This window comes from Hyphopichia burtonii (assembly GCF_001661395.1).
Source record: "Hyphopichia burtonii NRRL Y-1933 unplaced genomic scaffold HYPBUscaffold_3, whole genome shotgun sequence".
Lineage (NCBI taxonomy): Eukaryota > Fungi > Ascomycota > Pichiomycetes > Serinales > Debaryomycetaceae > Hyphopichia > Hyphopichia burtonii.
Window position 1 is genome coordinate 340,666 of NW_017963730.1, and position 15,027 is coordinate 355,692.

At 35.9% G+C, this 15,027-nt stretch overlaps 8 protein-coding genes across 8 annotated transcripts; 2 read left to right on the forward strand and 6 right to left on the reverse strand.

Moving 5' to 3' along the window:
- Window positions 1–10: 10 nt before the first annotated feature.
- Window positions 11–2,280, forward strand: HYPBUDRAFT_152461 (triacylglycerol lipase). Its single transcript, XM_020221028.1, has one exon. It carries the CDS (start codon window positions 223–225, stop codon window positions 2,179–2,181), a length of 1,959 nt encoding a protein of 652 aa, XP_020076639.1. The 5' UTR covers window positions 11–222; the 3' UTR covers window positions 2,182–2,280.
- A 2,769-nt stretch (window positions 2,281–5,049) lies between these two features.
- SYG1 (Syg1p) lies at window positions 5,050–6,008 on the forward strand. Its single transcript, XM_020221029.1, has one exon. The coding sequence runs from the start codon at window positions 5,352–5,354 to the stop codon at window positions 5,901–5,903; it is 552 nt and encodes a 183-aa protein (XP_020076640.1). The 5' UTR covers window positions 5,050–5,351; the 3' UTR covers window positions 5,904–6,008.
- LPG20 (aldo-keto reductase superfamily protein) lies at window positions 5,949–7,068 on the reverse strand. The gene has a single exon (XM_020221030.1). It carries the CDS (start codon window positions 7,053–7,055, stop codon window positions 6,021–6,023), a length of 1,035 nt encoding a protein of 344 aa, XP_020076641.1. The 5' UTR covers window positions 7,056–7,068; the 3' UTR covers window positions 5,949–6,020.
- Window positions 7,069–7,223: 155 nt separating this feature from the next.
- Window positions 7,224–8,711, reverse strand: HYPBUDRAFT_5441 (aromatic amino acid aminotransferase II; the record flags this gene model as incomplete). The annotated part of the gene is made up of 1 exon (XM_020223503.1): window positions 7,224–8,711. The coding sequence occupies one exon, from the start codon at window positions 8,709–8,711 to the stop codon at window positions 7,224–7,226; it is 1,488 nt and encodes a 495-aa protein (XP_020076642.1).
- A 1,576-nt stretch (window positions 8,712–10,287) lies between these two features.
- LYS21 (homocitrate synthase) lies at window positions 10,288–11,613 on the reverse strand (the record flags this gene model as incomplete). Its single annotated transcript, XM_020218647.1, has 1 exon — window positions 10,288–11,613. The coding sequence occupies one exon, from the start codon at window positions 11,611–11,613 to the stop codon at window positions 10,288–10,290; it is 1,326 nt and encodes a 441-aa protein (XP_020076643.1).
- Window positions 11,614–11,835: 222 nt separating this feature from the next.
- HYPBUDRAFT_147901 (uncharacterized protein) lies at window positions 11,836–13,377 on the reverse strand (the record flags this gene model as incomplete). Its single annotated transcript, XM_020220084.1, has 1 exon — window positions 11,836–13,377. The coding sequence occupies one exon, from the start codon at window positions 13,375–13,377 to the stop codon at window positions 11,836–11,838; it is 1,542 nt and encodes a 513-aa protein (XP_020076644.1).
- Window positions 13,378–13,748: 371 nt separating this feature from the next.
- HYPBUDRAFT_196806 (uncharacterized protein) lies at window positions 13,749–14,229 on the reverse strand. The gene is made up of 2 exons (XM_020222987.1): window positions 13,895–14,229; window positions 13,749–13,813 (listed from the first exon to the last, which is right to left on the reverse strand). Exons 1-2 carry the CDS (start codon window positions 14,120–14,122, stop codon window positions 13,796–13,798), a joined length of 246 nt encoding a protein of 81 aa, XP_020076645.1. The 5' UTR covers window positions 14,123–14,229; the 3' UTR covers window positions 13,749–13,795.
- Window positions 14,230–14,336: 107 nt separating this feature from the next.
- HYPBUDRAFT_156351 (mitochondrial 37S ribosomal protein bS18m) lies at window positions 14,337–14,873 on the reverse strand (the record flags this gene model as incomplete). The annotated part of the gene is made up of 1 exon (XM_020222194.1): window positions 14,337–14,873. The coding sequence occupies one exon, from the start codon at window positions 14,871–14,873 to the stop codon at window positions 14,337–14,339; it is 537 nt and encodes a 178-aa protein (XP_020076646.1).
- Window positions 14,874–15,027: the final 154 nt, after the last annotated feature.

The following is a 15,027-nucleotide window of genomic DNA, read 5'->3' on the forward strand; positions in this document are numbered from 1 at the left end:
GGAGAGACAATTCAAGGATAAAGCAGGAGATTATAGGATAAGAGTGCTGGCCAGAGCTTGAAAATATTGACAGTGCTGTTATTTGTGAGGTAGAGATATTCCAGAGCCCTTTAAATTTGAATCGAGTAGAGATTAACCTGTTGGTTTTCTTTCTTTTTTTATTTTTCAACCGTTGAACTTCGGACTCAATTGAAGGGAAGCCCTTAATTGAATTTTAGGAGTATGCTGTCAGAGGAAGAAAGCCAGGAGCTACTAGCCATTAGTACATCGAATGTACTGTTACTGTCTATCAGTGGAACGAATTCGTGGGAGAAGTTGAATGCAGTTGCATCAGAACAACAGAATAAGACCGATACGATTTTGAAAAAAGTCATCTTGTTTATAAAGACCCAATTTCTTCGACAACCAAATAGATTCGAGGAGTTTGTGTTAAGCTCCGAGTCCAACGATTGCTCTTTAGTGGCCAAATATGCAAAGGTTTCTCGTATCGATTTGAGCAAACAATCTGCGATATCGGTTGATTCAGTTCATTTACAAACATTACATATCCCCCATCCGTTAATAAACTTCATGAAGAACGAGGCGAATCAGCCGGATGTCGGATCCAACGAGTCGATATTATCAGAATTGACCGAGAGTCCGGTTCTTTTATTTGTCCACGGATTGGGGGGACAAATGTCTCAATTCGAACCTTTGATGGGGTTATTATCACAAAGCTCAGAGATATTCTCATTAGATTTGCCAGGGTTTGGTAATTCAAAAGTCGACTTTAAAAACGCTGGTAAATTTGTTACGCCGTTGAGTCAAAATGAACAACATGAAATAAGCAATAGCATCTCAAAACTTAGTTGGAATGATTTTGCAACGGAGAATATTGTCAATATAATCTATGAGTTTATACAACAAAATATTCCACCAGAGAAAAAGCTTATTTTGATAGGACATTCGATGGGTACCATTCTCCTGACAAAATTAGCGAAAAAATTACCCAAATCTAAAGTTGAAGGATTAATTTTATTGAGTCCACCACCATTAGTAGATGATATATCACAGCCAGAACAAAAACCTAAATCAAAACTGTTGGGGCTTCTTTCAATGTTGAAGTTTTTCAGTTTTTTCCCATTTATTTTCAACATGTTTAGAGTTTGGGACAGACTTCAAGCTCTTGAAAGTAAAAGTGTTTTGAGACAGTTAACTCCTAATTCCAACATTTATAATAGACTTCGCCAATTCCGTTGGAATATAGATATAAACTCTGAAATTGTTTTGAAATATGTAAATGGTTTCCAAAAGGCCACTTATTCTGATTTAATTAGTGCCATTTCCAAATTTAATGATAATCCACAAGATAAGACAACTTATGAGAAAACTTTGATTATCGGAGGTGCTAATGATTCCGTTACTCCGATTAAAACAATATCTGAAATTGGCGATTCCCTAACTAATTTTTTCCAAAGGAAAGTATCCGCCAGTATTAAAGTCAATAATGCCGGGCATTCATTACTATTGAATAAACCGGAATTCATAAGTGGTATTATTCTAAATCATTTGGAAGCCAATTTTCCTGAAAGACTCCATCTATCACCTGCATGGGTATTGAAAGTTAAAGCAAGCATCTCTGGTGATAAATGGGGGTTGAAAAACGAATTGAAATGGCTGCAATTAAAACCATTGTCCTTCAATATAACGAGAAACTATGGGAAAGATGTATCTCCCTTACTAGGGATGAAGACTTTAAGAGAAGGAGATTCTCATCATTCTCCAGTGGTGCTAGAAAACCAATTTTATGACGAAAATGTTATAAACACCATAAGAGGCAAATTGATTGCAATTGTTGATATCTCTGCAGACATTCCTCCTTACAGTCCCAAATCATTCACCAAAATTAAGTATTACAAGTGTGCAACTGTCTCCAAAGTGGTTCCAGACCAAGTTGCAGTTCGAAGATTTATACAATTAATCGATGACATACTAGGATCAAATACTGAGGAATTGCCCTTGATTGCAGTTCATTGTCATTACGGATTCAATAGAACCGGGTTCTTGATTTGTTGTTACCTTATAGAGAAATTGGGTTGGTCAGTGCAAGATGCTGTGGAAGGTTTTAAAAATGCCAAACCTCCCGGTATCAAACACCCCCATTTCATTGATGCCTTGTATGTCAGATACGATTCGTCCTAGAAGTTTGTATTTCCTTATATAATCCATATGTATTTTTAAAGAAGGGCCCCACCTGCCTACTTAACCGAATTGTTGTAGAGCTTCACTTCGTAGCCTAGGTAAACCACTCAAGTTGGTGTTGACAATCTACAACCTTTGGTCCCTTGTTTTTCAACAAACAAATCATTTCCTTCGCTCTGCCAACGCCAATGTCCACTACATGATTCGCTTATCCTTCCCCATTGCTCTCTGTCGTCCAATGGTGGATTACAAACTTCAAAGTAACTGCAAAGTAACTGCAAAATCGGATAAACGTGCACTTTGAGCTCAAAATTGATTTAAATTAAAGACAAAGAAAAAAAGAATGCCAGCCTCGCAAAAGAAGTATGCAACATTTACACAGGAAATTCTAATGAAACACTGATTGGTGATGAGATGGAGGTTTTCCTAATACATCTGCAATACATTACTACTTGATAGCTTGAAGATCATCCGAGTTGCTTGATTTGATTAGAACCTTATAGCAATAGCCAGACATTTATACTTGCTAACGAAGAGCGCAGTGACAGAAAAAACGCAAGGGTAGAAATCATTTAAATTAAACATATCTTGTTCTTGAAATCAAGCTGGCCACCTAAAGCTTCTGAAACTAAGAGGATATCATGAAGTTTGGTGAGTCATTAAGTGATGGGCTTGTTCCCGAATGGAAGGACCAATATCTTAATTATAAGCAAGGTAAAAAGCTTATTAAGAAGTTGACTCAATTGAAAAATGATATAGACATTGAGGATTCTCAGGAGAATCCAGATGATTTGATAGATTACTATGCCGGTGAGCAGTCCCAGGAGCTCCTGCAACTGAATGGGAAGCGACTTGCCAACGAAGGGACCCCTCTTTTAACACCGTCTGATGAGGACCCTCAAAAGGGTAAGGGTAGAAACGATGAGACATGGAGCCATATCAACTTGGCAGATTCTTCAAATAGTGATAGCAATGATCAAAATGTCTCATCTTCATCTCATAATAAACATATGGTACATCCAATAGAATCTGATTCTAACAGTGATCATGGGAATGATCAGGGTAACCAAAAACAAAATTCAACTCGAAGACAATCGATATTTAACTACTCTTTAAAATCTTCAAAAGATAAAAAGGAATCCTTCTACACGGAGAAGAAGAAATTTTTCAACTGGCTTGATTCTGAACTTGGTAAAGTTGATCATTTTTATAGAGAAAAGGAAAATGAAATTTATGAAAGGTTTCTTATCTTACAGGATCAGTTATATCAATTGAGGGATCATAAGGCTGCTGTAATGAGAGCTAAAGCTGCTCATTTCAGTACCAATAACCCATCACACTTTCATAATAACGATCCATATTACAAAGTAAATGACATTGCATATCATACTAGGTCAGTATTTGAAGAATTAAGAAAGTACGATTTACCCTCGTTACCATCAACAAAATTTTTGAAAAAATGGAAGAAAAATAATACAGCTTCAAAAGATACCGTTTTAACTAAGTATAAGAATGAAGATGATGAATTTGATCCAAATTTTACTGAAAATCAAATTAGAAATGGTGTTTTAGCTTCGGCAAGGGAGGATGACGAACTGCTTGATTCTGAGGTCGAAGACCAATCTTCCTCTGATAATATTCGTGTTTCTAACGCTCCTCAAACCCCAGCTTTACAAAGAAAAACTAGAAAACGTGATTATGAGAAGCAAAAATTTGGTGTTCCATATGCTTATGCAAGAAAACAGTTGAAAGGAGCAATAATCGAACACTACCGTTATCTTTCTTTGATAAAATCTTATAAAACCCTAAACAGAACTGCATTTAGAAAAATTACTAAAAAATTTGATAAAGCAATTGGATCGTCTATTTCTGGTGACTTTATGAAAAGAGTTGATAATGATTCTTTATTTCAAACAAGTGAGTTGATTGATAAATTGATCAGTTTTACCGAAGAATTATATATGTCCTTTTTCGATCCTGAAGCTGATTCTAGAAAACATGGATTGGATAAATTGAAAAGTTCAGCTTACGCTTATAACAATTCAGATATTAGACAGCCTTCTTATTATGCAAGCTTTTTCGTATCTGGTATTTCATTAGGTTTTGCAATCCCTCTAATTATTCTTGGACTATATCAAGCTGTTTCTAAAACATTGAATGGTCAATTACCCGAAGGTCAATACTTGTTACAGGTCTGGGGAGGTTTTTTTTTACTTAATCTTGATTTCATATTATTTGGTGTTAACTTATACGTTTTTGAAAAATTTAGAATTAATTATAAATTCATTTTCGAATTCAATACTAGCAATACCCTAGATTATAAGCAATTCTTCTTAATACCTTCAATTGCTTTTGCTCTATTGGGTTTGCTGTTTTGGTTTAGTTTTAATAACTTCTTTCCACATAGATTTCCAGGACGGGATTGGCCTTGGCTATACGTGGGCATTGTTTTAATTATCTTCTTATGGCCAGGTAAACAATTTTTCGGACCAAGCAGAAGATGGTTACAGATTGCTCTTTGGAGATTACTTTTGTCGGGGTTTTATCCTGTTGAATTCAGAGATTTCTTTTTAGGTGATGTGTTTTCATCGTTAACTTACACTATGGGTAATATTTCATTTTTCTTTTGTTTATATGCTCATCATTGGAATGGTATTCTTAATGGATCTAAAACAGAATTGGTTTGTGGATCTTCAAGATCAAGATTAATGGGATTCTTCAGTTCTTTACCAAGTATTTGGCGTATTTTGCAATGTGTTAGACGTTTTTCAGACACTGGTGATTGGTTTCCCCATCTTGCTAATTTACTAAAGTATGCTATAACTGCATTATACTATTGTTTATTAAGTGTTTGGCGAATTGAAAGAACTTCAAAACATCGTATTGTTTTCATTATTTTTGCAACTATCAACTCCTTATATACCGCTACTTGGGATATTGTCATGGATTGGTCGTTACTTCAACCTGGTTCTAAAAATTATTTATTAAGAGATAATTTATTTTTTAAGAGACCTTTCTTTTATTATGCCGCTATTGTTACTGATATTGTGCTTAGATTTCAATGGATTTTCTATGCTTTTTTCAGTGGTCAAATTCAACAGCTGGCTGTAACAAGTTTTTGTATTGCAGTTGCTGAGCTTTTCCGGAGATTTGTTTGGATCTTTTTCAGAATGGAAAATGAACATTGTACTAATGTGACCTTGTTCAGAGCTTCGAAGGATTCTCCGTTACCATATTCGATATCATCGAGTGTTGAAAGAGCTATTAAGAAATTGGTTAATTTGAAATATAAAGAAGCTAATCCAATAAGTGCTGGTAAGAATGATGAAGACCTTACTATTTCTCGCCCACCTACAGGTCAAATGAGTAGATATTCAAAAGCTTCTGGTGTTTCAGCTCATCCTTCCCACGTCACTTTTGGTGATGAAGAAGCTGACCTTGGATTATCTGAAATTACTCAAAATGCAGAACTGTCCAATCTTGAAAGAATTAATAATAAGTTACCAAGTGCCGTTCCTAAATTAACTCGTAGGAAATCTACTATAATGAATATTTCCGATGTTTTGAATAAAGCACATATTAAAGATTTCCAAAGGAAAAAGAAACCAGTCATCGAAGAAAATGATGATAGTGATGACGAAGACGAAGATGATGTCGACGAACACTCAAGACATGCCTCTATAAATACACCTGCTGGAGTTCCAGCCGGAACAAATTATTAATTTTGCATTCACATTTTTGTAAATATTTTGCATAAATTGTTTTATTATTTATTCGCTTTATATAAACATATCAATATATAAGAATATTTGAGAGATTAAAAAAAAGATGAATGTAACTCAAACAATTGGTTTTTTTGGAGCATAAGGTTCTTCTAAATATTTGATATCGTCTTCAGATAATTTGACATCAAAGGCACGAAGAGTATCATCTACTCTTTCTATTGAATTGATGCCCACAATGGGACAGTGACCCTTTGCTAAGACCCAAGCGGTTGCTATATTAGCCATACTAAAGCCTAATTTTTTAGAAATTTTTTCAACCCTATTGATAATTTCAATATCGGCGTCACTTAAAGAGTTCAAACCCATACGATAGATGGTTTTATCAGATTTGTCTCTATTATCTTGCAGTTTGCCTCCGATTGGTCTAGCCAAAAACCCTCTAGCAATTGGAGACCAAGGGATGGAAGTAACTTTACCTAAAGTCGAACTTTGCAAAAATGGGATTAATTCACGTTCGTCTTCACGATGAATTAAGTTATAGTAGTTTTGCATACTAATAAATTTGAACCAACCATTTTGTTCAGCAATGAATTGTAATTCCGCAAATTCAACTGCTTTCATACTTGAAGCACCCAAGTATCTAGTATAACCTTTATCAACAATATCATTCAATGCCTTCATGATTTCCTTTTTAGGAGTTTTATCCAAACGATGAATTTGTAAAACATCGATATAGGTACCCAATCTTTCCACTGATTTTTCAACAGCATCAAATATGTGTTTACGAGACAACCCTTTTGAATTGATATGTTCAAAAGGAGGGAAATCATTTTCTTGGAAACCGTCTCTAAAATCCAAAATTTCCGGTTCCACAGGAAAGAATAATTTAGATAAAATCACAATTCTATCTCTTGGGATGTTATATTTCTCAATGAACTTTGCTAAGAGTTTCTCTGAGACACCATTAGAGTATACGTCAGCAGTATCGAAAGTCCTTAATCCATTTTGATAACATTTATATAAAATTTCCATAACTTGGTCTTCTTCTTCAATACACCAATCAGCCCATTGTTTCAGACCGAAGGTCATACAACCAACAATTATCTTGGACACATTCAAACCGGAGTCACCTAACGTAGTGAATTGCATGGTATAAATCAATTGGATAATCTAATTAAAAAGAATAGTATTGGAAAAGAGCAATTCGATTATTAATAAGACTGAGAAAAAATTCCGCAAGGGAGTGAGTCAATGAGAAAAAATTACTGCAAAAAAAATTAAACCGCATTTATTAACTACTCAAATATACAGAAGAAACTAAAACTGGAGGTCATTTTGGAAGAACTCAAAGACTGCGTTTGACAACCGGGAGCCTGCTTCTTGCAACTCGAGATCATTTTCGGCGGCAGCAAAGCAAATTCTAAGAAAATTTGCATTTGAATGGCTAAAATCCAAATCAACAGCCATTTTAAAACCAAGAACAACGTTAACCCCATATTGTAAGAACTTGAAGTTTAAAAGTTTCAATTTCTCCACGTTATCGGTGCCTTGTGGGAAGTTCAATTTGATTCCGGCGAACATACCCGAGTCACAGTTAATGATGGATAAGTAGTTACTTTCATAAGCTTTTGAGGTGATTATACTATGAATCAAGACATTTCTTCTATGGATATAGGCCAATCTCATTTTCAAGATCCATTGCAAGTATCCGTCTACGCCACCGAACTTCTTGGTTACGATGTTGGTAAAGATCAATTGAGAAGTACCCGAAGGAGCTCTGGTGACTATATTTGAATAGCCTCTTATTGATTTAATAACGTTTGAATGGCCCACTATGAACCCCAATCTTAAACCAGGAGCGAAAACTTTTGATAATGTTTCTAATCTAAGGACTCTACCATGAGTATCTAATTTCAAATACGAGTGATTTAAATGATTTGCTAAGTACTCATCAACCGAGATGTCAAAGTCTTTAATATTCGCTAAGTCTGGTTTAGATACTGGAGGTAAAGTTAAATACCCATAAGGATCATCTTCAATAATGATAAAATCATGAATTTGAGCTAATTCATAAATTTTTTCCCTAGTTTGGTAAGAGTGGGTTAAACCGGTTGGGTTTTGACAAGTTGGAATTAAGTAAAGGGCTTTTGGTTTTTTCAAGTTTGGATTCAATTGATGCCAATTTTCTAATAAATCTTGCAAGTATTCAACGTTGAAATCACCTCCTTTATCAAAATTCAATTTGGTTGGCACTGGTATAGCCCCGACGTTTCTAATTGCATTAGTAAATGGAATGAAGGTGAATTCTTCTAACAAGATAACATCATTTGGGTCTAAAATTGCATCAGCTGCTTTATTTAATCCATCACCACTGCCATTAGTTGGAATTAAATCCCAATCATGATAATTTGGCTTATTAACTTTCTCAGTGAATTTGAGAAGAAAGTCTCTAAAAGCAGGTAATCCATTAACTTCACCGTACTGTAAAGCTTCATCAATACCAATTTCTTGAAGGCTTTCACCATTTCTTTGAATCGTGATTGAATTTCCTTCTAAAATATCATTTGGAAATAAAGTTTTTTGGAAAGGATAATTATCAACATCAACCGTGATCTTATCAATTGGGAAATACTGCTCATTTGGCTTACCAAAACTTAAGGATAAAGGTTTTGGATGGGGTTTAAAATCGGCTGGGGCTCCTTCTAAATCGGCCAAGCCGAAATGTCTGAATGTTCTGCTTTTAGACCTTTTGGAAATTAAATGGTCAATAGATGGACTTAATGCTTCGGTTGAAATGGGACTCATGGCTGCTTACTCCCGCTACATGCTTTAATCTACAAAACATAGTCTTTATATACGAACACGGAATTTAATTACAATGCCACATTGGATCCATCCTTATCTAATAGATTGAATTTTTTCGTAATGTGGATCTGGTGTCTGGGTGTTTTGCCATGTAACAATAACCAGATAATGAACAGGAAGGTATTGTCTAAGCCGGAACGATTAATCAGGAGCTCAGGCCTTTGTTTTTATATCGAGGTGTAGCCGTTATTGTCTGGGTGCCTTTCACGATAACTTCAAGAGTTCATTATTTCATTATTCATTAGATGGAAGTCGTTAGAACTCATTAGAGAGATATCCACGGACAAACACATTAGGTGAATATAAGTATTATGAGCCTATATTAGATATTGTTCATTAGATGAACAGATGGGTACCCATTAGATGAACAGATGGGCACTCATTAGATGAAGAGAAGTATTCACTAGATGAGCAGATATTAGTACTCACTTTTTATACGATGAGATTCATTTTTCATAAGATGCAGACAACACTGATAAGATGAATTTTAGTACTCATAGCTGGGATGTTAGTGGATGTATTAGTATTCATAGTATCATATGAATAGATAGATAGAAATGCTGCAAATGGCTATACCGAGGCTGGGGTGCTGATGTAAGCACACGACATTACCCTTTCCACAGCCAGCAGCCGGGCCAAAAATTGATCTTAAATTAAGATTTGTGTTTGAGGATCAAGAAGAGGGCTAGAATTAGGATTACTATGAGGGAGAGCACTAGAATGGGTAGTAGGAGTGTGTAGTTCTTCCTCCTGTTCTTGCGCTTAGCAGCAGTAGCAGCAGTAGCAGCAGCATCAGCAGTAGTAGTAGCAGACTCTGTCTTCGCAATATCAAATCTGACCGTGGGTTTGGTGGATTTACTCATTTTGGACGAAGCAGCTACTGAGCAGTGTCTGATAGTGACTCATGGCTGGGGGTCGATGGGTACTTATAGTGAAGAGGTACTTATAATGTACTGATGGTGTAGTTATGTATACCAAGAACGGGGTTACATGGTTAGGTGTACCGGTCTGCGTCAAAAGTATAACCATCCACTAAAAATAGTCCATCAAATTGGCTTGACAAAAACTGCTCACTTAAAAGTTTAATTAATTGGTTAGATGAATAACTAGATGAGGATATGCAAAAGCTTTCAATCCACGTCTTCTACCAACTACTTGAACTGTGCTTGATCTGTTACTTGTTAAACTGATCATCTTCGATAAACGTGGGGCCTGATTCTGTTAATAAAGGTAATGAGCTTGCTTTTAAACTTTGATTGAAAAATTAATACCTATGATATAAAAATGTATACTAATACTGAACTTATATGTTCAATAATATCCTTGATCAATGCTATAACGGCCATAGTGATCTATATCCATGATCATAAAGTTGGTACCGATGCCAATTCCGGAAGTCGCTATAAGTCAATCATGACCTGTTGCTTAATGTCGGTCATTTTTGGTGGTATATCTTTTAGTATAATGATTTATAATTTACATACTAGACACTAATATATATGTATTTACTGTGAAACTAATTTTTCTGTCTTTTAGAAGAAGATTCATCTAATCCTTCAACTACATGAGTAACTTCTGGAGTTTGACCCGGTAAGACCAAAGGAGCTGATAAATCAGCATGGAAATCTTTAATGATGGAATCAACATCATCAATGTTTAATTTTCTAACATCCCCTAATTTTTTAATCTTTTCAGTAACTTCCTTACATTGTTCATCGGTTAAATGTAAGTTTAATTGATCAACTCTGGATTTGATTGCATTCCAACCAGTTAATCTATTGGCAAAATGGATATATCTAGTTAAACCGAAATCTGCAGGACTCAAGATTTCATAAGTTGATGGATTTGCCAAAATTGCTTTTGCATGAATACCAGCTTTATGAGTAAAAGCACAAAATCCAGTAATTGGATTATTGAAGGGAATATTTACTTGAACTGCTTCAGCAACCAAATTTTCAATATCTCTTATTTTATGTAATTTATATTTTGATAAAACATAATCACGATCAGCAGCAATCATTCTTGCCATCAATCCTCCTAATGGAGTAATACCATTTCTTTCACCAATCCCCAACACTGAAACATCAATTAATCTTGCTCCTCCTTCTAAAGCAGTATAGGCATTGGCAATGGCACATCCAGTATCATTATGGAAATGACATTCAATATCACAATTAACAACACTTTTCAAAGTACGTACCAATTCATAAACTTGTCTTGGATTAGCACATCCAACAGTATCAGCAATACCTACTCTATTAACCCCAATCTTATCAACAGTTCTATATATATTCAATAAATCAACCAAATCACTTCTAAACGAATCTTCACTACTAAATCTAATTTCAATTCCCTTTGATTTAACGTATTCAATAACTTCCACTGCTGATTGAGCAATATAGTTCATATCTTTCCCGTGGCTGTACTGTCTTAAAAATTGAGAGGTTCCAATAACAACATCGACTCCATCGACTCCGGTTTCAACCGCAACCTTAGCATCATCCATATGACATCTAATATGAGTTAAGATTTTGGCTTTTAATCCTAATTTACAAATGGCTTCACAATCTCTTCTACTTTGTTCACTGGCAACTGGCGAAGTCAACTCAATATAATCAACTCCAAAATCATCTAAAGCCTTGGCTATCTCAATCTTGGTTTCTGTCGAAAAAAAGGCATTGGCAAATTGTTCTCCTTCTCTTAATGTTGATTCAATTAATTGAAAATTCGATACATTCGATAAGAAATCCGCTGGATTTGGTCCGTATGGGTTCTGTTGAATGATTTGCTGCGAAGTATGGGCTTCCTCACTGACTTTTTGAAATCCTTCTGGGGCTGACATGGCTTTTCCTAGTGTCTATCTAAAGATGTCTTCCTACTACTAAATGAAATGATGAGATAAAAGAAAATCATGGAAATAAAAATCGAAAAGGCCCATTGCCCTTTTTGGTTATGTGCAGGTGCAAATGTAATCGCTATTCTCACCATAAAAAAACAAAAAAAAAAATTACATAAGCGGGTTACGGGTCCTTTGGGTTGCAAAAATCATTTATTAATACAAAGACTACGTTGATATGTGGAGGAGGTTCATCGGACGATAAGGGTGGGAGATCCTGGCGGACGAAGAGGAGGAAGATGTGGTGAGTGAGGACAAAGAAGGAGACGCTATGGGGGTAGTAAAGTGTCTGGGTTTATGACGGTTGATGATTGACTCCGGGGACTGGGGTTCTCTTTTAGGCACTGGGGCCTGGTGTTTTTGGTCTTCTCTTCTTTCTTCTCTTCTCTTTTGTTTCAATCTCTGTTTCCTTTGTTTATTCTGTTCTTTGTGTAGTTGTGCTTGTTCTGCTTCTTGTTCTGCTTTACGGAATTGTTCTTGTTCACGTAATTCTGCTTCTTTTAATCTCTTTTCTTCAAGTCTCTGTTTTCTGGCTTCTTTTAATCTTCTCTTTTCCTGGCGTCTTCTTCTATGTTCTTTTTCCCGTTCAAGACGTTCTTTTTCCTGTTCAAGACGTTCTTTCTTCCGTTGTTTTTCAATCCGCTCCTGTTCGATCCGTTCTTGTTCGATCCGTTCCTGTTCAATCCGTTCCTGTTCAATCCGTTCCCTTTCAACTCTTTCAAGACGTTCTTTTTCAAGTCTTTTACGTTCTCTCCTACGTTCCCGTTCTTCTCGTTCTAGTTTCCTCCGTTCTTTTTCAACTCGTTCTCGTTCTCTTTCTAATCGTTCTTGTTTTAACTGTTCGCGTATGACTCTTTCTCGGTTTAAACGTTCTCGTTCAGCTCTTAATCTTTGATGAGCTTCACGGGCCCGTTGTCTTTCTGCTCTTATTCTTCTTTCTTCTCGTTCTAGTCTTGCAAATTGTTCTTGTCTTTGAAATTCAAGTTGTAATGCTCTTTGACGAGCTCTTTCCGAGTGTCGACGAGTACGACGAGGTTCAGATGTATCGGTAGGGGTGGTTAATCTTCGTTCGTTAGGTAAAGCAATTATACCCGATAATTGTTCAAGTAAATTTGGTTGTATTGAGCTTTCGTTAATATCAACTTGAGGAGCAGCGTTATGCTGATCTCTTAAGCTTAAATATAGAGCAAATAAATAATCGATATTATTAACGTTATTGCTTTCATTTGGTATTAATTCGGGAATCAAACCTTCATATTCTAAATCATCTATATGGCTTATTTCCCATAGATTTATTGAATCAGGAATCACACCATGATAAGTAAACTTCTCGATAAAACTTTGGAGTGTTTCATCGTCATTAATAATATGACGATTTATTCTCAACACCGGCTGAAATCTTTGATCAAAAGACATTACATCAAGATACTTATGTAGATTCACATTATAAGGAGGAATCTCTTCATTACTTAGTGGTTGAGAGTATTCATCTAACGGAGGTGCTTCCTCTTCGACCGTCTCTGTTTCGGGATTCTCCATAAGGGAATTATTAATAGGATTCTCCATAAGGGAATTATTAATGGGATTTTCCATAAGGGAATTATTAATGGGATTCTCTATAAGGGAATTAGTACTGGGATTATCTAATTCAGCCATGGGATTATATCTAATCCCATACCTTGCTAAGAGTGATTCGTTTGGTTGAGCCATACTTAGGGTCAAAGAAATGAAATATAGTTTTTCAAAAGCGAAAAATCTCCTTATATGGAAAACTAATAAGCAAGCTTATTCATCGTACTACATTTACCAATACGAAAGGTACAGTAAGCAATACTTGATCTGTATATATCAAGTCCTAGCAGCCTTCCTAATTGGTAAACCTAAATTTCCATAAAAGTATTCTCAGAGAAAAAGGCAAATAATACCAGCAGGGAAATGAAATTTCAATCCTTATTGCTTTATATATCCATCTACATTTACTAAGCCATATGAATATTTATTATATTTTAATACATCTTTACTAACCCGTTATTAAATATACTTTTCTTTACAGTAGTGAGTTTTTTGAATAAATTTTGCTATACATCATGGTGATTCGTGGTGTACGGGTGTGTGTTTTGGCAATATTTTAAATTTTTAAATTTTCACCAAATCATATTCTGGGGGAACCCTCTGGGGTCAATTATTTCTTTAAATTGTTGATTTCGTTTTCCAAATTGTTAATGGCTTCCTTTTGTTTGTCCAATTTTTCTCTCAAGTTTTTCAATTGTTCGGCTTCGTGTTTTTTAATGTAGTAGTTTTCTTGGGCCTTTTCACGGTCACCAAAAGCATCTTTTCCTGCCCCGGTAGCACCTTCGGAATTGTTGTCAGCCATCATTCTGGTGGAAGAGGCAAATGATCTGACCATTGGTCTGGCGGAAACAGCAGCACGTTTGGCAATAACTTGAGACATCATCTTGTAATTGAATTGATTGAAAGAAAAGTAGTTGGAAAGAGAAAAAACAGAAAACTTATGATCTTTTAATTTGCCCTTTTGCTGCTCGCAGTGTTTAATTGGCTGTATCTTGCTGGGTGTACGGGTGTGTGTGGGTGAATGTTACTGAGGGTACGGGTGTGTGTGGGTGAATGTTACTGAGGGTACGGGTGTGTATTAGGTACGGGTGCTTTATTTACAAGATTCTAACGGGTAAACCAATACTTTTATGAACAGATGATAACAAGCCAACACTTCTGGCTCTCTTAACGGCAATCCCCAACTTCTTTTGGTTTTGGGGAGAGCATCCGGTGACCGATCTGGGTAAAATTTGACCGGTGGTACTTAAAAACTTAGATAAAATATCGGGCATGGTGTATAAATCTCTAGGATCAATATTGGCCCTTTGAAATGGGTCCACCTTGTTTTTACGGTTATTCAATTGTGCACGGAACTCATTTTGGTCGATCTTCAATCTCTTATTATTAAAGTCAAAGGGATCGTATGTAGTCCCGCTCTTGAAATTCTTCGTGAACTGGGAATGGATGGTTAATGGTGGCTCGGCCCTGTCTTGCAACTCACGGGTCATGTCGAACAACCTTGTCGATATCTGGCCTTGGCTCTTTTCGCTCGAGTTGGTCCAGGTGCTTTCACTTTTCATCTCGCTGCTCGATGGTAATGGAGCTTCGTCCTTTTCGTTCTGCACGGCTCGGCTGCTGCTGAAAGCACGCATCCCAACTCGCATACGCACGTTGAGGCCTGCCCTTATCATCCTGGAGCTGATCATATTGTTTTGGGTGAGTTTCTGGTGGGTTTCCTGTTGTACTTGAAAGGACTTTATTCTTTCTTCGATTTTTCAGTTGATTTTTTTTTTTTTTTTTTTTTTT

What these genes read in the sequence shown, in the direction of transcription:
- HYPBUDRAFT_152461 (XM_020221028.1), top strand. Translation starts at nt 223, where the DNA reads ATGCTGTCAGAGGAAGAAAGCCAGGAGCTACTAGCCATTAGTACATCG.
- SYG1 (XM_020221029.1), top strand. Translation starts at nt 5,352, where the DNA reads ATGGAAAATGAACATTGTACTAATGTGACCTTGTTCAGAGCTTCGAAG.
- LPG20 (XM_020221030.1), bottom strand. Translation starts at nt 7,055, where the DNA reads ATGCAATTCACTACGTTAGGTGACTCCGGTTTGAATGTGTCCAAGATA.
- HYPBUDRAFT_196806 (XM_020222987.1), bottom strand. Translation starts at nt 14,122, where the DNA reads ATGATGTCTCAAGTTATTGCCAAACGTGCTGCTGTTTCCGCCAGACCA.